Source organism: Panthera leo, chromosome F3 (assembly GCF_018350215.1).
Source record: "Panthera leo isolate Ple1 chromosome F3, P.leo_Ple1_pat1.1, whole genome shotgun sequence".
NCBI classification, from domain to species: domain Eukaryota; kingdom Metazoa; phylum Chordata; class Mammalia; order Carnivora; family Felidae; genus Panthera; species Panthera leo.
The window spans coordinates 36,722,549-36,747,912 of record NC_056696.1 but is presented as its reverse complement, the minus strand read 5'-3'; the positions used below and the strand labels follow the sequence as shown (position 1 = coordinate 36,747,912).

General features: G+C 37.7%; 1 protein-coding gene across 1 annotated transcript in view; it reads right to left on the bottom strand.

Moving 5' to 3' along the window:
* CRB1 (crumbs cell polarity complex component 1) overlaps positions 1 to 25,364 on the bottom strand; it is a 132,174-nt gene that overhangs the window by 35,369 nt on the left and 71,441 nt on the right. The window contains exons 5-9 of the mRNA XM_042925945.1: positions 18,400 to 19,356; positions 13,993 to 14,540; positions 12,400 to 12,565; positions 6,446 to 7,352; positions 3,717 to 3,845 (exon numbers count right to left, since the gene is read on the bottom strand). Of these exons, the coding sequence (XP_042781879.1) occupies positions 3,717 to 3,845; positions 6,446 to 7,352; positions 12,400 to 12,565; positions 13,993 to 14,540; positions 18,400 to 19,356 (2,707 nt within the window). The remainder of the gene's footprint in view (positions 1 to 3,716; positions 3,846 to 6,445; positions 7,353 to 12,399; positions 12,566 to 13,992; positions 14,541 to 18,399; positions 19,357 to 25,364) is intronic.

Sequence of the window (25,364 nt, the reverse complement as noted above, 5' to 3'; positions counted from 1 at the left end):
ATAAATATGTTTCATAGCTAAGTGTCATTTTTAAATAGTCAGAACGACTTTCAAAAGCCAAGTTTTCCCAAACAAGTGATATAGCAACTCTAAAAAGTGTATTGAAATTTTCCTCTTCCCTGGGATGCTGTCATCTTTCACCTACTCTTGTTATTTATGGAACAACTTGTTCTTCCGTATATTCACCGATTAATTCGCCAGCCACTCATGCAGTCATTCAGTAGATATGTATTTAGCATTTGCCATTCGCCAAACACGCTGTTAGGTCTCAGGATAGAGCAGTAACTAAGGCATCTCTTTTACTTTGGGAAATTCATATCAAATGTTAGCTTCAAGAATCCCTAAAGAGAAGCTTACAATGTCGAAGCGTAACGTCAACAATTTTTCATTCCCCACCTCCCAAAAGGTACCACTTGCATGCATGAATCATCAGCTAATCACTAGGCTTAAAATGAAGAGAAATGAAGGGGTGAGTGGGGAGGCCCAACCCAAGGTATAAAGGAAAAAAGAAAAAGATTTCTTCCCAGAAAAACAGCTCCTTATCCCCTTGGATACCAAGCATAGCTGAGACATTCTGTTTTCCCTTTTTGGCTCCGGCTTCTGGCCTGGAAGGAGACTTCTCTGATTAGATCTGAACAAAAGCTGACAACTTGCGAGAGCCTGCCAAGCACTCCGTCCTGGGTGGACCAGAGTGTCCACACCATTCATCATTTACAACCTGCCAGGATGACACTATAAAGTTGGGGGGTTAGCCAGGCAGAAGAGGAGGCAATTTGCAGGAAGACAGCTTTTCAATATCTTTTGGCGTTATGGAAGTCACATTCCCCTAGGCCTTCAGAGATTATCTAGTATTTTCCAGGCCTCTTCCAGCTACTCTTTCTCCATTTCTTATCTATTTCTCTCTGGAACTAAATGGTGTATCACACATGCGTATTCCTTATAAACATTATTGGAGCTTTCATTAGAGGTTAATTAATACATGGAAAATCAAAATAAATAAATCCATTAACATGCAACGAATTAACTAACGATGCCTAAGGACTTTGAAAAGTACAGAAGCTATTGAGCACGTGTTCACTCTTTTAGAAATCCATTTGCCACAGAGAAGTTTATCCAGATGAAAGAGTCTTGGGAGAGGAAAGAAAACTTGGAGCTTCCTTTTCTTACCACATTTTAAACAAATACTTTGCATTTATTTATTTATTTACTTACTTACTTACTTACAGAGACAGTGTGCATGTGTGTGTGTGAGCAGGAGAGGGGTAGAGGGAGAGGGAGAGAGAGAGTCTTGGATAGCCCAACACAAGAGTTTGATCTCATGACCATGAGACATGACGAGAGCCGAAATCAAGAATTGGATGCTGAACCGACTGAGCCACCCAGGCACCCCAATAATTTGCATTTAAATGCAATATTTTTTTTTAAATTTCTAACGTTTATTTTTAAGAGAGAGAGACAGAGCATGAGCAGGGGAGGGGGAGGGGAAGAGAGAGAAGGAGACAGAATCTGAAGCAGGCTCCAGGCTCTGAGCTGTCAGCACAGAGCCTGATGTGGGGTTCAAACCCACAAATTGTGAGACCATGACCTGAGCCGAAGTCAGATGCTTAACCGACTGAGTCACCCAGGTGCCCCATTATTATTTTTTAATGTTTATTTATTTATTTTGAGAGAAAGAGAGCATGAGTAGGGGAGGGGCAGAGACAGAGGAGAGAGAGAATCCCAAGCAGGCTCCGTGCTGGCAGTGCAGAGTTCAATGTGGGGCGCGATCCCACGGCCCTGGGATCATGACCTGAGTCAAAATCAACACTTGGATACTTAGCTGACTGAGCCACTCAGGTGTTCTCTCCCCACCCCATTTTTAAAGATTATTTTTTTAAACAAATGTGGGAGGAAAAGGAAATGTTTGTTGTAAATAGGCATAATGTATGAATAGCAGAGGAAAATCATCCAAGGCTTTGGATGAGTCTATGCATTGTGCCATTGAACATTAATGTGACATTAAGTTGTGACACCGAGGCAGGGAATAACCAGCACTTAAATATAGTGAAAGAATTCTTCAAAATTTAGGATAAGGAAATATTTGCACTATTTCAGAGGTGTATGGAATTGGAGGCCAATTGAATGGTCTCTGTGTTAGCAATATGTGGCATGGTAAAAATTGGTACCATAAAAAGTAGAATATGATCCAAGGTTATGTCTTTCGATGCACATATATGCTTGGACTGCCCGTGCCATCTAGAGCCAACCACTGGAAGCAGACTGTAAAGGCAGGAACTCGATTTGTCATTGAACGTTGAAAGGGCAAAATGTAAGTATATCCTAGACTGCCTGCTGTTTTGTAAAAAGGCAAAAGAGCTGAATCTGTGTAGTGCCCAAAGAGCCAGCTGGAAAAGAGAAAATTCAAAACTGTAATTGTCACGGAGCACAAATATATCTATTATTTTATTAACTACTCTTTTGAGAAAAATTAATCAGTCAAAATCTCATTGTCAAGTGCTTTGTATTCTAATTTATGCAATCTGTTCAATGCAGGAATTCTGGTCAGAAATTACTATCTTATCCTGAATGGCATATGAGATGAAGGAGCACTTTTTCCATTTTCTGTTAATTGTTGCAAACATAGATTTATTCATTTAGGTGAGCACATTCAAAAGATGAGCACAGGCTTTGAAGGCAGCTCAACCCTTCTGCAGCATATACCTGGATACATCTGACCTGTAACTTAATCCCTCAGCCTCAGTTTATGTAAAGGAAAAGTGGAAATAATAACACCTAGAGATAGAAGTGCTTAGGTGGCTCAGTCAGTTGAGCATCTGACTCTTGATTTTGGCTAAGGTGATGATCCCAGGGTTGTGGGATTGAGTCCTGCATTGGGCTCTGTGCTGTGCATGGAGGCTGCTTAAGATTCTCTCTCTCTCTCTCTCTGCCCCTCTACCCCACTCACGTGCTCTCTCTTTCTCTAAAATAAAAATAAATAAATAACAAGTAGGGATAACACTTATAAGATGCACGACTTAGTGCTCAACAAATGGTTAATTATTATCTGCTTCTATAGAGGTCTGCATCTATATCCTATAGAACCCTGGTTTATAATCATTTTGGGGACATTGATCCTTTTGAGAATCTGATAAAAGCTGTGAAGTATGTCCCTTTTTCTTATCTTTGACCTCATCTTCAGCTAGTCAAACACATATCTAAATTTGCCTACATTTTCAGCCAGCCACAGACTGTCTAAAGCCATTGTCCAACTCCGTATCACCAATCCTTGTATTATGTGAAGAACTGTTGAAGGGTTTCTCTGGGAAAGACAGACTCTTATGGGTAAGGTATATATACTTGTAGGGTTCTAGGTAATTCTATGAGGCAATCTTTCAGGTATATTTTTACTTTACTTCAACAACAACTATATTTGCATCATGTATGAGAGGTAGTGGGAAAGAAACATGAATCCAGAAGTACTTATCAGAAAGAAAAATACCACATTTTTTCAAAGACATATTTTCCTATTTGAAGTCGTGGCTAATAAAGTGTTCTTTACTTTGACCTAAACTGTAATTTTTCTTTTTTTTTTTAAATTATTTGACTCTGGTTGGACCCATATTTCAGCATGGATTTTCCTATGGGAACTGAGATGAAAAATTAGAGAAATCAACTTTGAATAATCCCCCTGTTCTTCAGCCCAGAATTTTCTTCTATGAAGTTCTAATGTGACTCACCATTCCCCAGTAAAACCTGGCGGGCACAGACATTTTAATTCGCCCTGGAACTCTGAGCAGTTGCCTCCGCTGTAGCAAGTGAGATTTGTCTTCTCATTCCCACAGACTGTTGAGGGTAATCTGGTGTGTCTAGAGAGATAAAAGTAACAGCCACAGCTGTTCATCTTGTTCATTTCATTCAAGAAAACTTTTTGGAAAAGTTCATATATGGAGTCAATGCCAAACTAATTAAGTACTCAGGCTGGCTGAGCTACAGATGCTTAATGGTGCTACATTATACCCAAATCTCTTTCTTTTAGTAAACAGCTCCTGCTGGAGGGTGCTAGAACAAGCATAGCTATATATCTTCCATTTCTACACAGTTTTCATTGGTGAGATAAGATCTGTGCTGTGGGGTGGCAATAAATTTAGGGGTGGGAAGAAACTTGCTCTAGCTTGTTTTGCTGCTGCTTTGCTAATAAATCAACACAGGCCAAAGGAAAACTGCATCTCTGTAAAGGCCAGGAAAGCCAGGACAGCGGTCTGGTACCCACGCACTCATGCGATTTCTCTGTAGGCTTTCAGAGCTGAACTCCTGTTGCCCTGCCAACACTTGCTGTTCCCTATATCATGATTCATAGCTTAGTGGAACTCAAGCCAAATCCATCTGGGAGGATTGTGTATGGCACTCAGTGGCAACTACATGCGAATGCAGAGTGTGGCTCTTTTGTATAACCACAAAGCTGTACCTGTTAAGGAATCCTTATGAAAGGCAGAACAAATTGTTAGAAGCTAAGCAGAACTTGACTGCAAGGCACAAGATCCACGGGTGTGAAGGGATTGATTAAAAAGATTTTAAGGGTATTGTGCTGGTCCTTTGACCCACTGTGCATGGTATCTGATACATAATTAATGTTCAGGAGATATAAGATGAATTTAATTTTGTCGTGTTGTGTGTGCGGCAGCTAATATGGAGAAATTAGCCTGTATGACAGTAAGTGTGTCTCTTCCCATAAGAGCTAATCAATTCGACTTTAAAAAGAAAATATCATAAGGACTTTTCAAAAGAACCAAAAATGTCAACCAGCTTTGAAAGAGGTCAATTAGCAATGCAAATGTGAAGCTTTGTATACATCTTACGTTTAATAAACAAGGTTTGAATCTCATTAGAAGGTACTTTTGAGAACTTTAATCTTTGAGAACTTGACTTTGATAAATTAGGCAGGAAAAATGTACTGGAGAACTAGTTACTGGGGCATATATGTTTACTTTACTTATCCGAAGTCACTGTGGCAATACTATTAATTTTGATCCTGAATGTCTTTTGCTTTTAAGCAGGCAGTTTGCCTGTTGGCAAATGAGTCCTTGTTAACTCATGGGAAGTGACACATAACTGGAATGTCAACACTTAACACCTAATACGGTACCTTGCCTTCACAGGTTCTGAACAACAATAAATGTTGTGGAGATAAATACATTTTCTTACAGGTACGGCTACGTGTTCTGTCTGCTAGGAGATTCATCCCATTAGGGTACCACCTCTGAGTTAGTGTAATGCCTACAGGCTGCCAACCCACTCCAGGTGTTCTTGCCAAAGTCTGGGAATGTATTACTTGTTATTAACAACCTTCTCACCTCCCCATAATGACTCAATTGTTTAGTGAATTTAAAAGCAGTATGAGTTAGAAAAACAATAATGAAGTCTACTTACGTGGAAATATTGAAGCAATGTGACTTAGCTGGAAAATATTGATTCTTATTTCTATTTATGTAACATGAAATGGAGGTAGTTACTAGAATTAAAACACCGCTTTTGTAGTTTTAGAAAAAATTGTGAAATACGTCGAAATGGGCAAAAGATATTACTGAGTATTCTTTCAGTGGAGTGTTGGGCGTTATAGAAAGGACCCTCTTTCTTTGATTTTATAGTCTATATGTCTTAGATTTTCTTTACTAAACTATTTTACAGCTCTGTAAGCTGCAGAAAATGACATTAGTACAAATGGATCTTGGTCATTGAAATGCAAATGAATTTGTCTGTAGTGCTACAATTGTCCAATATAGAAAAGATAGTTTCAAATATTAATTGTATTGCCCTATAGGAGATTAAATAGTTTTGCATTTATTAGTAACTTCATTTCCTCCTCTCTATTTATATACATATTTATGTTTATGTGGATTATAATAATATATATAATTATTATATATGTAAATAATTAGGTTGTCATTTGACCCAGTTTTTATATCTTACTGGTTCTCCTTATTAATTAATGACTTAAAAACACGAAGACATGTTCATTTACATTTGAGAGTCATGATTTCACCTTCTCGAAATGATAATTTAGCATAGTCTTTTCAAGATCATACAAGGTTTTCCTGCCTGAAACAGCCAAGGGCATTGTTTCAGGGGTAGGAGTCCTGCTTCCTCAAATAATACTAAAACTGAACTTTTGAATTTATTGTAAAAAATATTTGCTTCTTGAGGCCTTAAGGCAGCCAAACTCTGAGGCTGCAGTTCATGAAACATATTCTAACAAAGAGGTCTGGTCAAAACACTACCATGCTTCCTCGTAGAACATCCCAGCGTGTGAGATCCTGTCTACATGACCAAATTATGATGGAAAGGACTCATGTCACTCCTGCTCAGCACAGCCTACATATGCACAGCTGAGGAGAGAGCTTTCCAATTTGACGAGGAAAATGTAGAGCATAGCTCCGAAGGCCAAGCCTTATATGAACTTCATGCTCACCTGCAAAATTTTCCTGTGAAGTTTCCAAAACAACGGCAAGAATAGCCATTGGTGTCGCTGATGCAGGTGGCCCCATTTGCACACTGGTGACTCTGGCAATTGTCTATATCCATTTCACAGTTCACACCGGTGAATCCAGGCTCACACCTGCAGTGATAGGCTGCCACTCTGTCGGAGCAGTTGCCATGGATACAGGGGTTTGAAAAGCATTCATCGATGTTGAGTTCACAGCGTGTCCCTGACCATCCCAAGGGACATAAGCAGTGATAAGAGCTGTAGATGTCTTCACAACTTCCTCCATGCAAACAGGGGTTGGAGTTGCAGGCATTTAACTGCAAACAGCCAGTAACCACTGAATTTATAGAGATTTTGAGAAACTGCTCTTCTTGGGGTTTATTAGTGAAACCATGAACATTTTCAAAGTAAGAGAGATAAATGCCACTGATTTCTATTGTACTGAGACACCCTTTCGGGCCCTGTGTATTGCCAACAGCTCGGTCACCCACATAAATGTCTGTATCATCCTTCAGGAAGTTGAGGGTTCCAGTAGCAACTGCACTGATCACAAAAGGTGCTTGGTTATCCACTTCCATTTGCCACCTGGAGGCCTGGGCCAGTGGGTCTGTCATGGAAAGAGTCACTTGGTGCCATATGCCATCATTCACGGACTGCACACTTGTAAGACTCAACATATAAAAACTGTTGTCACTTTGCAATTGAAATAACAATCTGGAATCTTGAATGCTAATATTAAGAAATCCAGGCTCCTTCTCTGCGTGCAATATGACCACATTTGCATCCCTTGTTCTGAAACCAAATGTGATATTGGTGAGTTCTCTGGTAATATTCCCATTGCTTCTGAATAATATTTCACTGCTTTGTGCATTAAAAACAGCATTTGCAATACCTAAAGAGAGAAGGCAACACCAATCAGCAACTTTATAAAATCTGTCATGTTGGCTTCATTACCTTTATTAATATTAATGATCATCCTGTTACTACCATCATGTATTGATTGCTTGATATGTGCTAGGCACTGTGCTGGTTCTTTTTATATTATTTCTAATACAGAATTCTGGAGCAAAAGTTTATTATTATTATCATCATCATCATCACCCTCATTTTATAAAAGGAGATATTGAGACTCATAGAAGTTAAATAATCTTCTCATAGTCATGTGGCTAATAAATAATAAGACCAGAACGCCAGAACTGGATGGTTTGATACCAAAACCCAAAACTACATTTCTTTTCCATCGAAAAGAGGCTACATGTTGAAACAATGTCTAAGAAAGGTGACAATGAGTGGGACCCAATGCACAACGAGAAGTGGACCTTGGATGGGGTGTTGGAAAAACCTACCCTTGTTCACTTGAGTAGAGAAAACCCAGTTCTCCACCTCCTGGGTGGTCTCCTTTCCTCTCACATGACCTCCACATTCACAGCACTTCTGACATCAGATGTGTGGGGCTTTCCCCCCACCAAGCAATTCTGTGCCTCATCATTTTCCCTCCCTTTTGGTTGTTTCCCATCAGCATGGAAATATACTGTAACTGCTCCAATCTTACAAAATAAAAAATTATGCAAGACCCAAAAGCACTACTCACCTCCCCCTCACCCCACTGTTTCTTTAATTCCCTATCCTTTTCCCAGCACATCTTCTCCAGATAGTTCTATACTCTCATTGTCTCCATTTTCTCATCTCCTGTTTTCTTTTTAGTTACATGCCACTTGGCTTTTGGTGCCAGTCACTTCACTGAAGCCACTCTTGTCAAAGTCACAATGACCTCTGGGTTACTCAATGTAGTGGTCAATTCTTGATTCTCACTTTCTGGCACTCTTTGGTAAAGATTGACCTTAAAATGCTATCTTTGCCTCAATTGTGGGGCACCACAGCCAACTGCCAACTTTTTTGATATAGACTATTCCGTTTGTTTGTTTGTTTGTTTGTTTGTTTATTGAGACAGAGAGAGAGGGAGAGAGAGAAACCTTGAGCGAAAAATGGGCCTCGATCTTGATCTCACAAACTGTGAGATTACGACCTGAAACGAAGTCTAGAGTTGGATGCTTAATCGACTGAGCCATCCAGGAACCCCAGATTTAGGCTATTCGAATTACTTCTCTGTGTGTCTGCTTCTATCATTCTGCAGATCAATGGAGCAATCACTCCTTAGCTCAAGACCTCCTTTGGTTACCATCGCATCTAGAAAGACATCCTAAATCCTAAACGTGGCCTGCAAGAGTGTCTGCGATCTGACTCTTGATTAACTATTCAATTCCATTTGCTAGCACCCTCTTCCTTATTCACATGCTACAGCCACAAAAACTTCTTGCCATTCTTTGAAGACATCAAACTTGTTCCCAAATCAGGCTTTTTACTTGCTGTTACATATACTTGGAGTATTCCTTCCCCAGATCTTCCCACACGTGGCTTTTCCTCAACATATGTGTTCAAATTTCACCTCCTCTGGGAAGCTTTCCCTGACTGTCCACCTTAAAATAGTTCCTTCCCTGTAGTCACTCTGTTCCATTAACTCCTACTTTATTTTCTTCACAGCATTTATAACTATTTGAAATTATGTTGTTCATTTGCCTACTTGTTCTTTGACTGTCTTTCTTTCGGAACTAGAATATGAGCTTTATGAGATCAGGGACTTTCTCTGTTTAGATTATCACTAAATCTCAATGCCTAGAACATCGCCAGATATGTAGTAGGTAAATTTTACCAAATAAATAATCTGTAAAAATAACTCCTTCATCCTCCATTCTATAAAGTGAGATAATGATTAGAAATGACTGCAGGAGAAAATTCAAGTGTTACCATTCGAGTGTACAATTCAAATGTATTATTTGGATTAAAATTTCACTTGGTTTTATAACTTTTGACTGTTGTGTTTTTCCCACCAACCAAGTTTGGGGTTGGGATTAGGGAGTAAAGGAGCAACAAGCGTCTTATTCCATGTTTTTAAATAAATATTAAACTAACAAATCTCATTAGCTCTCCAACTCCTACAGGACGAATACTGTCTACAATGCTAAAGAAATTCATTTTACTAACACTGTGGAGCACACTGAAATCACTCCTCAGCTGGGTGAAATCACAATACACATAACAATATTTGTATTTCATGTTTTCTTTTTGGGAACTTTATCATAAGAACACACACCTGTATATAAGATGGGTTGTAAATTTTTGAGTCTTGGTTTTCTGATAGGATGCCCTATAGGCAAACTCAGGGTGATACAGGAGCTATGCACTCCAGAGTATGTTATTCTATTAGGCCTAATCTTCTCAATATACCTTACTTGAAAGAAAATACAATAGGGTCATAAGATCACATAAAATTAAAATTACATAAAGTAGCAGAAGCATGTTCTAGGGTTCACACCTGTCAATTAGTAAAAACTCACCCCTCCTATTGATTTACATTTTCTTCCTTCATTAAGATAAGTCATGCTTTTAAAACATGTTGAGACTTTTTGGGAGATCAGAGGCAAACTTTCTACTCTTTCTGTAGTGGGCATGCAGTAGCAATGAAGATTCACTTCACTCCTTTCTGATGCAGCGTGTCCAAATCCTAAACTGCTTTACATCAAAATGAAGACAATATACACCAGGGGTATGGTTCTTGGTCTGCACTATTTTTAGCAATCCTATTCTTTTTTCCCTGTGAAAATACTCCAAATGATTCAAACCCTTTTGTAGAACATAACTGGGTCCAAGACCTTTAATATTTCTATCAAACGATTAACAATAAAATTCATAATACATTATTTTAAATAAGCAGTTCAGAGATAGAACAATGGAAAGGTTGCATTTAAACTTTGGTGTCATGGGGCACCTGGGTGGCTCAGTCGGTTGAGCGTCCGACTTCGGCTCAGGTCATGATCTCACAGTTTGTGGGTTTGAGCCCCGCGTCGGGCTCCGTGCCAATAGCCTGGAGCCTGCTTCGGATTCTGTGTCTCCCTGTCTTTCTGCCCCTCCCCTGCTCATGCTCTGTCTCTGTCTCAAAAATAAATAAAACATTAAAAAAAATTAAAAAGAAATAAATAAACTTTGGTGTCATATTAGAAACCAAATAGCATTCTTTATGCCAACTCATCATACTTTATATAGCATATATATCTGCCTTACTATACCATAATTCAGTTATGTATATTTAAAATATGAAACATGTAACTATATTTATTCTAGAAAACTTTCCCAAGTATATACATATAGTATAACACATTTCATATATTCTTTAAATATGTCTTGACAATACAGAAACAGGGGTGCCTGGGTGGCTCAGTTGGCTGAGCGTTGGGCTCTTGACTTTGGCTCAGGTCGTGATCCCATGGTTGTGGGATAAACCCCGTGTTGGGACTAAAGGTTCTCTCTCTCCCTCTGCTCCTCTCCCCTGCTCATGCTCTCTCTCTCTAAAATAAAAAATGATAAAAAAAGAAAGAAAGAAAATACAGAAACAGAAAAGTAAACATATTCTCTTTTCCTCAGTTGCTGCAGCTCAGTCTAAACAGACTGTTGTTGAAATAAATTTGAGGTCAAACTATTCTCTGGTTCCAGTCCATTATTTTAGTGCAATGTTTTCCAAGGTGATATATATCACTTAAAGTCTGGAGCATTTAAGTGAAATACTGAGTCCCTTGAAGAAAAATAATGTCCTTTTATTCATTTAGCAAATGCTTATTGACAACATCCTATATGTTTGGCACTCTTCTAAGTGCTGAGAATAATGTGAGAAGCCAGATAGGAAATTTCCTTCCCTTTTGAAATGTATATTCCAGTGAGGAAAGGGATGATGAACAAGTAAACAAGTACATATACAACAGAACATGAAAGAATCATAAGAGATATGAAGAAAAATAAAGCCAGATAGGAGGACATTTGGGTTGGAACCTGACTAAAATGATGAAGACCACCTGCCCAAGCTGAGTTGAGCAAGTTCAAGACACAGGTAGGGTGTGATGGCCCCTGATGGAATGGGGTAGAAGAATAAACGGGGTAAGACATCAGAGGCAGATTGAGGACAACTCTTTCAAGAGTTTATCATGTTATAAAAGGAAGCAAAAAATGGGATGGTAGCTGGTGGCGATGGAGGGTGGCCAAGGGAAATTTGTTGTAATGAGGAAATTTGGCAGTGTGTTTATACGCTGACAGAGATGTTAATGGTGCTGAAGAGCAAGGGAAAAATTCCAGAAGCAAAATCTTCAGATAAAGGGAAGAGACTAGAATTCAGTGCAAACACGAAGATTTGCTGTTATTGATTAGACCGCATTATTTGAAGTAGGAAAGGAGAGAAAATATAAATAATAGTGTGGTGAGTATGTAGAAATGTCAAAATCGTGAATATAGTATTCAAATTCGCTAACATTTGGAAAACCATGGTCTTTAGTACTGAAGATGGTCAAGAAAACATTTCAGATTGAGGAAAATACTCAGAAAACAACAGAATGCCTAATGTGTTTCATTGTTTACACTTCAGGTTAAAAATCATCACATACACACACACACACACAAATTTTTAGATGTTTTATCCCCATTTTACAGAGAAAGCTTTAGATTATGGAGATCGGGTCAACTGCCTGAGGCCTCATAGTTAACAAAAGTCCATGAGCTTGCACTAGGACTTTATTCTGTATTCCCAATAAGGAAAGGAGAGCCAAATATTACTTGGTTAATTTCTTCAGAAATTAGCTTTAAATCATCAAGTACCTAGGTTTGGTGTTGCTCTGACCTCCATTTACTCCCCACCCCTCCCCTCCGTGCCCTCAGGGGCAGGATGGGGCATGAAGCCAATCTGGATATTATTATTATATTAGGTTTATTGTACTACTCAAGTCAGGGAGAAAGAGCCACAGGTTTCCTTGAGAAGCAGGTTCTGTATTCTTTTCCTGGGTTGCCTCGTGGAAGTGAAATACCCAATTGGATGGATGATAACTTTAAGCTCTACCTACATTCAAATCCTCGAGGCACCAACTGGCACTGGGCTTTGGGAGGACACGGGCTGAGCTGACACCACTGAACTTCCTCGCAGGCTTTCCCAGCTGTGTTCGCAGGGCAGGAACATGAGAAGTCATCCCACAGGGAATAGCAAACACCTCCATTGTGACAGGGGTTGGACTGAGGAGACAAGAAATCAAAGGTATAAAAAGCTCTGGCAACTAAATATGGAAACGGTAAAGGCAAGACCCCATAGCTGTTATTTTTACATCTTTACATCGTGAATTTTTTATATTCATTGGGTTATCAAATGGAATAAAACTTACTGCTACCCTTGCCAACTCTTTTCTGAAAGAGAAACGGGGAGAGAAACAAACAGAAGGAGATGAAATGAGAACTAGAAACGACATGGCACTGGTTTTCTACAACACAAAGAGGATTTTAAAAGGTATAATAACATTCTATGGAATTTCCAAATTACCAGGCATTTTCAATCACACCAATTACCATTTGAGGTAGAGGTTATTACTTCTCTTTTTAATAATGAGGAAAACACCTTCTTGTTACTCAAGATTTTAGTAAGAAGTGAAACTTGGTACCTAGATCCTCTGGGTCCAGATACAGTGACCTCTTCAGTTGCCCTGCCTCTCAATCAAAAACAGACTATTATTATTCGAGTTCTTAAACGATTTCTCATAAAATACTCAAAGTTGAAGAATTTAAGAGAGAATTTCTAAGAGCTGAGACTATATTTATCCCATTCCCACTATTAAGATGTGATTTCGGCTAGTTACATAGCCTATCTAAACTTCAGTTTCCTTATCTGTAAATAACATAAATGGGGCTAACACAGCAGTCCTTCCACAGAATTGAATGGGTTCATCTATGTAAAATAGTACCTGGCATTTTGGAAGTGCTCGTCTAGTAATGTTAAGATGATTCATTTTTTTACATTTAGAAGTAAGCCCAGTGCATGGCAATAGTCAAGCTCAATAAATGTTCAACAGATATAAATGTGTTTCCTTCTTTTTCTTTGAAAGGTCATGTAGAGCTGACAAGTTCATATATTTAAATAGCTTTTGGAAGAGCATACAAAATACAAAGGAAGTAAAACATAGGTTCTGGGAAAATGGATTTCAGAGAATTTCAAATCCAACTACCAGAAGGAAACTACCTACCACTCAGGGTTTTTGTTGTTGTTGCTGTTGACTTAATAGTAGTTCCAAACAATGGTTGTTGGGCATTTAATATAAAGTTAATGATCTCTTCCACAATGAGTTATTCCAGTTAAACTTCTGGGATGCCATTAAGAGTTTGGGAATTAAAATACTGTTATCCTTAGGTAGTTTGGTTGTTGTGGTAGTAGAAGCACGTGTCTAGAGTTATCTTGGATGATTAAACAGACCATGATGCCAACAAGGTCAAGGTGATTTTTTTAATGGCTCAACATAAATCCCCCAGTCTTGCTGAAAAAATATTTATGAAGTTTTATTCTGTGGGTGGTGAGTCAGTAACATTATCTTCACATGCAAAGAATGGTTATAATAAATTATTTAATGAAACAATTTAGCACACAATATAGACATAGTTGGTTTGAATAATCCTACCTTGCACATGTTGTCTCCAGGACAGCCTTGGGTCACATTGACAAGAACTGGATTGTGGGATGCATTGTTTGTTGAATTTGGGAAGAATTCAAGATTTTGGTTGTTTAATCTTATATCTTGGATACAGCCTTTGAAGAAACCACCTTTAGCTTCAGTCTCTTGTATGTCAGGCAGGCCACCAATGTAGATGACATCTCCTTTTTGGATTTTCCATGTAGGGGCAGAAATAAATCCTAGGTTTTGTGAAGACTGGTATAGTTCAATTTTATTTGGCTTGATTTTCAAAGATATCAAGTGGGCATTTCCATCACTAAGAACAAATTTTACTACTAATTTGGAAGAACCTGGATGTAGCATTGCTAGTCTGCCATGCTCTAGCCAAACACGGATGTATTGATAAGTCCTGTTTTCCAAAGCTAGAAGTAAGCCTGATGGTCGATGTGTTCGAACAAACATGGAGATGGTGAAGTTGTCTCCATAACTCTTGTCAAGATTAAAAACAGCATATCCAGTGGAATCATCCTGGCCAAATCTGCCTGCTACATACTCTTCAGTGTCAAAATAGAGGAGGAGAAACAAAGAAGAAACATTTTAAGACTCACAAGAAGGGCCAGAAGATGAAAATACACACACACAAACACATACATATTTTTTACAATTTGACCCCTTTTCTGGAAACTTCCAAGTTTACTGAAATTTACTCAGTTTACTGAGTTTTCTAAAAACAACTACATTTTGGTTTGGAGTTTATAGCCAAGGCCCATTGATTACAGAAGAGAAAGATCTCTGTGCCAATAAACTTAAGAACCTCTCCTTTACTGCCTTAAAATGCTGGGGCTTAATGGTAGAATTTCAGATACTACTATCTCCCAACTTGGTGGAAGAAATTCGGAGAAAATGAGCTCTTCCTGTAACATCTCTAAGCAGACTGTTCAGGAGGCTATCATTGCTATTTGAGGACATACTGAAGCAAATGTCATTAAATCGAATCAATCTTTCTAAAGAAAGAAATCAAGAATTAGATTCACAAATCCTCTTTGGGGATCATACTCCAAATAATAATAAAAGGCAAAGGAGTTGAACACAGAAGTCTTCCTTCTATGGTCCTGGTTGGGAGAGGCATGGGAGATAGAAAAGTAGGGGGCAAAGCTGAGCACTGAACTCACCAAGAATTTCATGTGGTCAAAGAAGTTAGTAATGCACGAATGTGTCAATATTATTGGTGTACATCAAATGAAGCAAACTCTTGAGATGTATAAAAATGAACGCTTACCTTCCAAAATATTGATATTTAGGCACTAAAGTCCCTGTCTTCTTAAAGCATAGTTGGCAGTTGCAGACCAGACACAGATAAAGAAACAAACTATATGGTATGTCAGGTAAATAAATAAATATAAATCAGGTAAGGACAGGGAATAGGGAGTGCTGGGGGTAGGAGCAGAATTGGAATTTTTTAATAGAGTAGTCAGAGAAGTACTCTTTTAGAAGATAACATTTGAACAAAACCTCCAAGAATGTAGAGATATTTTTGCAGAAATTCAAGAGAGAATTAATGGTGGCTTGGGTCAGTGGTAATGGTGAAGGTGATGAGAAGTAGTCGGATTTTGGAAATATTTTGAAGGTAGAATCAACCTGATTTTCTAAGGTAAGTTCATCTCCAAGGTTTTTTTGCCTAACCAACTAGAAGCATTAAATTTCCATTCGCGCAATGAAAAGAAAACAGGAGGAGGGCACCTGTATGGCTTAGTTGAGTGGCCAACTCTTGATTTCGGCTCAGGTCATGATCCCAGGGTCGTGGGACTGAGCCCTGCATCAGACTCTGCGTGGAGCATGGAGCCTGCTTAAGTTTCTCTCTGTCTTTCTCTCTCCCTCTGCCCCTCTCCCCAGCTCATGCTCTCTCTTTCTCAAATAATTTTTTTTTTTTTTAAAAAAGGAAAAAAGAAAACAGGAGGAACATATTTGGGAGGAGAGTGGGAGTCTATATTAAATTTGAGATGTCCTATTGATATCCAGGTGAAAATGTCTACTAAGCAGTTAGATATAGAGGTGCAAGGGAGACATTCTGGGGTAACTATAATAATTTTTGGATTTGTCAGTGTAATTAATGCTATTTTAAGCCACAGGACTAGATGAGATCACCAAGAAACAGTAAGAAACAACTTGGGGCAGTTTCTGGCAAGATGGAGTAAATGAGTTCTTCATTCCTAAACATGTGTAAGCAGGAGTTAGACCACTACCCTTGGCAGACACAAAAATTTAAAATACAGTCACTGAATAAAGTCCCTTCTATATCTAAGAAATTGTAATTCTAACAGGAGAAGATATTCAAAGTCCAGATGTATGGCTGAAGACACAACATATGTACATTGCCTCTACAAATCAAATATTCTGTAGAAGGCAAGAGGCCTTCGTTCCGAACAATATCTTGGAAGCTCCATGTTCTTATACACAGCCAGCACAAGATATATGCTGAGGCAACCTTCTAGACAGTTCTGAGAACTAAGCTTTGAGAAACCTTTTCCAGAACTTCCCTTAGTGAGACATTTAATTATTTTTAAAAGATCAATATGAAAATATTGGAAATCTGCATGTCATTCATGTTTAGTCAGCCGATTAAATCTATCCATTTCTGCTTGTTCATTGCAATGTGTACCATGATCGGGAAACATGAAAACAAGATCACGAACTGAATGAAGTTTGCCTTTGTAATTTTTAGTACCTCTCCTCCCTCTTGTACATATATGCACGATGATAGAAAGACTCCATGTTCTCATTACAGCTTGTAAGCCTCTTTTGTAACAAGAATAAGCTCCCCAGCAAATATCTCAGATAACAGCAAATACAGAATATTTTAGTTTTATGACTGAGGTGATATGAAAAATATAACTTTTCTTAAAACTTATACCAAGAATCTTCAGAAAGAGAAGATTTTACAGAATTCCCTCCTTACGAAGACAATTTTTGAAGCCAAGCATTTTCATGAGGGTTAAACAGTTTCAAATAATGTAGGGGAATCAGGAAGCTGGGAGAGGTGGGGCAGGTAACCAATTCAGAAATTTGGTTTAAAAACATCATAACTTTCCAAGTTGGAAAAAATAAACTAAAGAAAACCAGAACCCACTGGCTTGGCATCCCTTGAAACTATTTACCAGGACAGTTAGCATCACCATGGTCAGTAGTAACCTCATGGGTCGCTGCATTTGGAAGCCAGTCAAAACGAGTCAGCATCTGTTTGTTATTTTGTATATGTAGTAAAAATATTGCCTTGGGTCAATTAATTTTTTCTTCAAAAAGTGAACATTGCCTCAGCATAATATCTCCTTTTCTCCTTAAAAAAAATCACAAAACAACTTGCCATTCTACTTAAAATATTACATCGAGCTAGTAGATGCCATACCTCATTGTCAAACAGGTCCATGATTTGTAATGAATATTGTGGTTAGGGGGGAGACCCATGAATAGTTTCTAATAACTCTTAGCCATTCATACATGGAATAGGGTAGAGGCTAAGACTGGTTTTAATTTTACTTCATATAAAGCAGAGAAGACTATTTACCAGATGTTGTCCTATTTCAAGCTGCTCTACAATCTTAGGGTAAATTACAGCTAAACTTCAAAGCAGTCTGTTGCAATTACCTCTCAGACATTTTCAAGGCATGATAATAATAATAAAAAGAAACAGGTATGTATCGATCACTATCAACAGCAGTCTTTGGAACGATGTTGGAAGTTAAGGAGTTTGAAATAATTTCAAGGTGTGATTTGGTAGAAAATTTAGATCAATTAGTGTATGGTCTCTCTAAAATTTCACTGTTGTTACCATCCACATCCACATTTTTTTCCCCTTAGGATGCCTAGGCAGAATATCAGTTTTCTCCAATGCAGCCCTGGAAAATACGCCTCTGAAAAAAACTGGTGGTCTATAAAAATGCTAAGTGGTAGCATTATTTTGGAGCAAGTGTGAATCAAACAGAAAGGATAGTAAGGGAGTAAATATTTCCTAAGAGTCTACTATGCACAAGACATTGACTAGTTCCATGTCTAATGGTTTTTTTCCCCCAAAAAGATTATTTCTCTTTCAAATAGGTTTATAATAAATTTCTGACATGTAGCAAATGGTAAAATTGTAATAGCACTTTGTAAACTCATCAAGATGAAAACTCATTTAGATAGGAGCTCTCAGCTTATTTTTTTTTACTTCTCTGCATGAGTGCCCTGGCATCTAAAGAATTCACTCAACATTAATTAATGCACATTACTAGCCTCTTCTTTTTTTTCATCAGTAGGCAACCAGAAGCAGAAGGACTGAGGGGTCATTATGTTTCCTAACAGGAGAAGCAGGCTGGGTATTTTTGTTACTGCTCTGCTCTCAGGCATAGCATTCCTGGGTGCCCAGCCATCTCTCACCTCTCAGGCAATTCAGGCCTTTGTAGGGCCGGTAGCAATCACATTGGTAATTAAGCCACAAGTTGATGCAGCGTCCTCTATTTTGACAAGGTTGTCTTTCACACCAATCCTTTCTCACGCAGCCTGCCTTGACATTTAATGATGAGCCAGATGAAATGTTCCCTGGAGTAATATGATTTGAATCAATTTTAATGTCTTGGAGACAGCCTACAAATGAAGGTGTGGATGGTATATTATAGATGTTAAGCAGAGCAAGGTCATTGCTGCTCGTTTCCACCGGTAAACCACCCAAAAAGGAGTTTTGAAAAGCACATGTTGATTGATCGTTTTCAAATGGAGAAGGAGCTTTACTGATGCACTTCTCCTTACAAGAGTTGTCAAGTAAAGTAAGGGTCACAGCCTCTGCAAACATCACCTCCACTGAGTGCCATTCTCCATCACTGGTGTTATGGGAAATGTACAGGAGCACCTTTGACTGATTATTGGCTTGAATTGACAAGTGAACGTAGCCACTTAGCAACTCCAGCATTATAAACATGTCCCCGTTGCCTCGGAAAAGTAGAAGTGCCATTGGCTGAACAGTCTGAAACTTGAGGGCTATGTTACAAATGAAGCCCTTGGCTGTAACTGGGCCACTTGTGATCCACAGGAAGCCATTGCCCTCAAAAGAAAGTGTGGTGACAATTTCACACAGCGATCCGGTAAAGCCAGAAGGACATAGGCAGCTGAATCCATGCTGGCCATTTTGGAAGTGAGGGATACATATTCCATTATTTAGACATTGGTGATGGGTACAGCCCAGGAAAAGATCAGAACAGTTCCTTCCTCTGTAAAATGTTCCCGACTGGTTATCAAATGGGCAATGGCAAGTATAATCGCCAGGCAAATTCTCACAAGTACCACCATTTTGGCAAGGGTTTGAAGAGCATTCATCAATGTCTTCTTCACAGTGGATTCCTGTTAAATAACAAAGAATACGTTGAAATTCCATATATTCAGATCAGAAATAGAAGTTTCACATAATGTTCATGTATAATCTCTGGAAGTGGAGAGCTAGTTTAGGCTTTTGATGTTAATGGAATAAAATGTGAATAGTTATCGAGGAAGCTAAAACTGATTATATCGTTCTGTGTACATTGTGCAGAGAAGTGCAGTCATGGGAGACCTTGAATTCTTCCTCCAGAAATAAGTTATTTGCCAAGTATAGTGGTTGACTCAAACCATTATTGCCAGACATTTTTGTGGAACTCAATATCATAAAAATGATAAAAGAGGAAAAGGTTGTTCTTGGCAGTGATGCTTGGTTCATACTATTTATTTGGGGACTCTATTCTCTGATATTGTTTATCCTGTCCTAGGCTGCTGATTTTACTCTATTGTACTTGAAATTGGTGATTTTGCCTTTTATCTTGTTTTTACCTCTTCATAATCCCTAAAACCAAAGTTTGCCAGATATATAGAAAGTCTACACAACTCTCACCATGGATAGTTTCTAAGGTGAACAGAAGACCCTGTTTCCTCCTTTCCATAAGTCTAGTATAAACCATGAAATACTTCCCATAACACTCTTATAGTTTTAACTTCACTTTCTTTTACTTTTTTTCTGATTCCAAGTCAAAGAAAGATAATTAGAGAATTCTTAGAATTCATGTAATCAAAATAACAAGAAGAAATACACCTTTCAAGAGTGATGGCTATTGCTTTTCCTGTGAGGTTCAAATGAACAAATAGGTTAACAAAAATTGACGTGTGTATAGCACAGTATGGTTTCCCCAACACCTTCATCCACATAACGTATCTGTGCCTACCACGGTCTTCTGAGGTTTTCAGTGCAGATATTCTTAGCTCTCTTTCACAGAGGATACTGAGGCTTAGAAAGACTGAAGTCTAAACTCCAAAGCACCCCCAAATCTGGTTTCTGGGTTTTTAAAATCTAATCCTTTCACTGATAATTTAGTGTATTCTCGTTTACTGTTATTACTAATGTGTGTTCTTATTTTCCCATTTAATTCCATGCCTAAATGTATGTGTTAAGAGTACAAAAATGTAAGATAACTTAAAATATTAAATATTAAAATTAAATTATAAAAATTTAATCAAAGACTCCGTATTGACAGGGTTAAAGATCTGAATCCCAGCTATGCTGTAAACAGGTTACATTTACTTTTGTGTCTCCATTTTCTCATCTACAAAATGGTGTTAATAGTAGTGCTTACCTCAGAGGGCTTTTAAATGACTGAATTCATCTCACATCATATAGGATGATCATATAACATGATCATAAGATGATAATAATATCACTTGATATATAAGATGATCATAACATTCCTTGATATATAATACATTCTCAATAAGTGTTGGTTGTTATTAGAAAGTAATAAACAAAAGAAATACCCTCTAATGACAAAATTCAAAGAGCACTATGGTCACTGAGAGAGACTGTTTGGAAGGTGTGGGTGTATGGAGCGACCCACAAATTGCATAACTTTCCATAATGAGCATATTAGGCTAGAATCTCATTATATTGTGTTCTTCACAAAGGAAGGGATAATGTCTGTTTTATTCACCAAAATACGTCTAAACCACAGCATAGTGCCTTGTTCACATTTGATACCTGGTACTTAATGTTTGCATTATTTAATTAACGATGACCTTTGTAGGGTGATTAAAGTATTTATAATGCATTTAATCTAATCCAATCCAAAACCTAAGTTGTTTTTTGGGGGGCATATTTTCAGATGAATATATCCAATGTTTATCTTTGCCCACCGCCATTATGTATGCAATTTAGACCCTTGAAGGGATCCTGTTGTACTTACATGTTACACTACTTGGATTGCTTTCACACAATCTTTGTTAATCCAAATATATTTCAAGCTCCATAAAAAGAGTGAATGTCTTATAAACTCAATTAGAACCAGCCACTGCACTTTACAGTGCTGAGCACATATGCGTTATGAAAAGCTTGATGAGCAGAAAAAATAAAACCAAATTGAACTGATTTGTTATGTCCTCATCCTTAGAGGTAAAAAAAAAAAACTGATATAGGACATACATCCTAAAAGAGTGTTCTGATGCAAATTTAATTTAACTGAATTTATGAAGAGTCTAAACTTTTATATTAGAAGATATTTGACTTAAATTTGATTTTCACAGGATTTTGAGAACAAAAGAAAAAAATTCATCAGTAATCATTAATTAAGGAGACTATTGAACAAGTCATGGGTTATAATCAAAGCAAAATACTTTGGGTTTTTTTCCCCCACAGTGCCTTTAAACATTTAATTGAGGGAAGACTTTTCCTCCTTTGTTCTGTTCCTCCACCTGACACACCAGAGACTCTGGGGGAAGCAGGCATTACCTCTCCTTTGACCAGCTGCTCCCACACTGCCGGTCCCCAACCCCGTCACTCTTGGTTTACTGAGACTCACTCTTTTACCAACTCTCTCCATTGGGGTTCCTTCACCTTCTGACAGAAGCCTATAGACAGGATCTCTTTCACACTGACCACTGACTGATATTCCTACCATGATTTCCACGTGGGCCTTACAATTTGTGTGCCTTTGACTGGTTGGAGGCGGGCACATTTACTTTCCAGTACAACAGGGCAGAACTTCTTTCTTTCTCTTTCCTGCTGCCTTAGGTGAAGAGTCACACCCTTTCTTCCGTAGATTCCTCAGAGAGCTGGAGAATCCAGTCTAAGTTGACCATGCTTGTGACCCCTTCTCCACATTTAGGTGAGACCAGATTTCTTCTTGAAGCGCCTCACTCTGCTTGGGGTTAAAATATAGCTTCCAACCCCCAAAACTGAGTGGTGGGGTACAAGTCACAGCACAGCAGCAAGACTCTCCAAAAAAGTCTCTTCACAGACTCATTCCTTTAAACTACCTCTCAAGAACTTTCACATATGCTTAAAATGCATAAGCATTTCAAAGCCTGAAGACTAGTATTTATTTTGACATTCTGCATTAGAGTCTTTCTCATAATTCACTTCGGTACCTCACAGAGACCGTATCTTGACCTCTTATTTGAAACTTCAATTTGTTGTTTTGTCAAATTTACAAATATCTACTCCGTGCCCTATCCTCACATAGGACTGCAAAGTAGAAGAGACAGACATGGCCTCGATATGCCTACAATGATAATATTACATTATAATTACATTATAATAGCAGTACACATTTATGAAAATACATTATACATAGTAGTTTCCCAATGAATGGTTAACATGTGAGGCTCAAATTCAGGCGACGGCAGAGAAAATCTATAAAGTTTTAGGGGAAATGCACTGAATCAGAAATAATCATAAATCTTTAGCTATGAAAACTCAACATTGAACATAGTGATTACATATCTACCATATGTAAAATACTGTAGATAACATGAGGTAGTAACTGGTCCCTGTCCTCAATGAGTTTACTGAAGAAAACTTTGTAAAAAATGAAATGATAGTGTAAGACAACACTGAAGGGATTTCACTAAACAGTATATGATGAATTCCAAGTGAATTGTGTAAGCAGTAACTTAACAGTGATGAATCTCCCGAGGGAGATTTCTCCTCAGGCTAGGCTGGGCTAGGCAGGCTTGAAGGAGAAAGGATTTAATACAAGTTTTCAAGTATGGATCAGACTGACAAAAAGGTATGTGGAAATAACTGAATAAACAATAATTTATCATTGGAAAAGTATAAGACATTTAGAGGTGATGGTGGATTTGTCAATCTAGTTGGCATGGAGAATTTATGTATAAAAAATTAAGTCAGAAAGATTAAAGATAGACTAGAGAAGCCCTGGGGATATATCATTTTTATTGTTTTGCTTTATTTATTTATGTGCTTGTTCATTTATTTTCTAAATGCAGTGGAGAAAAATGGGGAATTGTTGAATGAAACACCAACATGGTTTCTCATAAAAATCAGTGACACAAGGATTTGTCACAGAGTAAAACAAGAAGAAACCAGATACAAGAAGACACATAGACAGCTACTAAATTTGTCCACACCTAAGATTATTAGTGTCTGCTACAAGACATTTCAGTTCTTACAATTTACCATCTTACCTCTTCATTTATCCTTGGTTAGCAAGTAAGTACAAATGTTAGTCCTTTCTTTTGTTGCTTATTGTACTTCTTTTTATGAGTCCTAAAGTTTACGCATTTGATCTTCCGTACAATAACTACCAATAACATTTTTTCCTTTAAATACAAGCAAAGAAGCTAGTTTCACATTTTACTATCATGAAAAATCCCCAAAAACAAGATAGGAGAGAAAACTTGTGTTAAGGCCAATAGTCTCAAGAAAATAAACAGAATTAGATATTAAAAGCAGAATAATGAGCAGTAGTCTATGCTTTTTGCCTTGTTTAAAATCAGTTCTATTAACATCTCCAATGTAAAATAAGATCGGGCATATTTATTGGATGAGCCCAACAGAGTGAAAGTGGAAAAAAGATGGAAGCTTCTTTTATTGGCTACTGGACCACTGGTAAAGAACAAGATCTGCTGTCAATCAAGATAAAAGGATTAGGGATTACCTGTGTCATTCAGTCTTCCTAATTGGGTTTTAGTTGACAATGAATTGGTTATTTATGTCCATGTATTTATAGTATGAGGTGGCTTGCTTGAAGTTTACTGTTATTTTGTTTATGTGAAGGCAGTTTATTTAATTAACTAAAACCTGTCACTTCATTTTATTTTTCTAAAGTCCTTTTAGTTTAGTGTCTAGTTCTATGATAAGACTGTATTTCAATGATATTCATGATAGGGAAACATTTTACTACCTGGTATATCCCATATTTTCATCAGAACATATAATATTAATGGATCAAAGAGACACAGAGCTTGTTTAAGAAAAATATCTTTGACTATTAAAATGACTTTCGCTTTCATTCCCCTTTATTGAAAGTCACAGATAACGAAATATCTAATGAAAAATTATTTCTACAAAAAGTATAGACAAATAAGTAAGTTTCATCTTTCTCCATTGTAATTGACTTAGATTTTTTAATTTTAATAAATAGAAATCCAAGAAAAAATTAAGTATAAAGACAAAGGGCTCAGTGCATAAACATTCCCTTTACTCATTGTTTTAAGTAACTTTCTCTTACTCAAAAGTTCTAATTTTCATTTGATAGTAATATCTGTTATAGCATTAACATAAGTTTTTAAATAAACGCCTTAAAGACTCTAACAATGACACCAATTAGCTCATACAAGTAACAAGAAAAGAGGGGTTACCTATGAGCATCGCCATTAAAACGTGAAAGCCTTGTGTCTTGGATCCAAACATTTTTCCGGACCAAAAGAGAGATCCATCCAAACACCTACTGGGTTGACAAAGCCAGTTCCTGAAGATCTCATACCATTTGCAAAAGTGGGGGCTTGTGTTTCAATGTCACCTTCTTTCTCTCAGGTGGAGTGTGAGGACTGAATCTTGACTCATTTCCTCCCCAAGCTGGATCAGCGGGGCTTAGCGTAAGACCCATTTGTGCTGCTTACCAAGTAGATTTGCTGTATTTTTAGAGATTCTTTCTACTCAACACATGGCACCTCCCCTTTTTAAGTCACACTAGTGAATGTTAATATGTTCCTCCACTGAATATTGACACTATTATCATGGAAAAATTAGTTTTGGGGAATCTAAATACAGATGGGTGTTTTTGGTGACTTATTATTATGGAAACTTAGAGCTTGATTTCAGTTTTCTTTACAACAATGGAAATGCTGGTGGGTTTTTGGTTGTTTTTTTTTTTTAAAGTTTTTCCTCTCGTGCTTTTAAATGAGTAGTTAAGAAATTCATGACAACTTCAAATCTATTGAATATCTATGCAGGGAATGGAAAAGAAAAATTAAGAGAACAGCAGGAGTTTTCAGTAGACTTCACTGATATTGTGCCAAGAGTTATTTGTGTGGTGCTCTCCGACTTGAATTCCACCCCCTATGAAAGAATAACTAGTTTCTATTAGTCC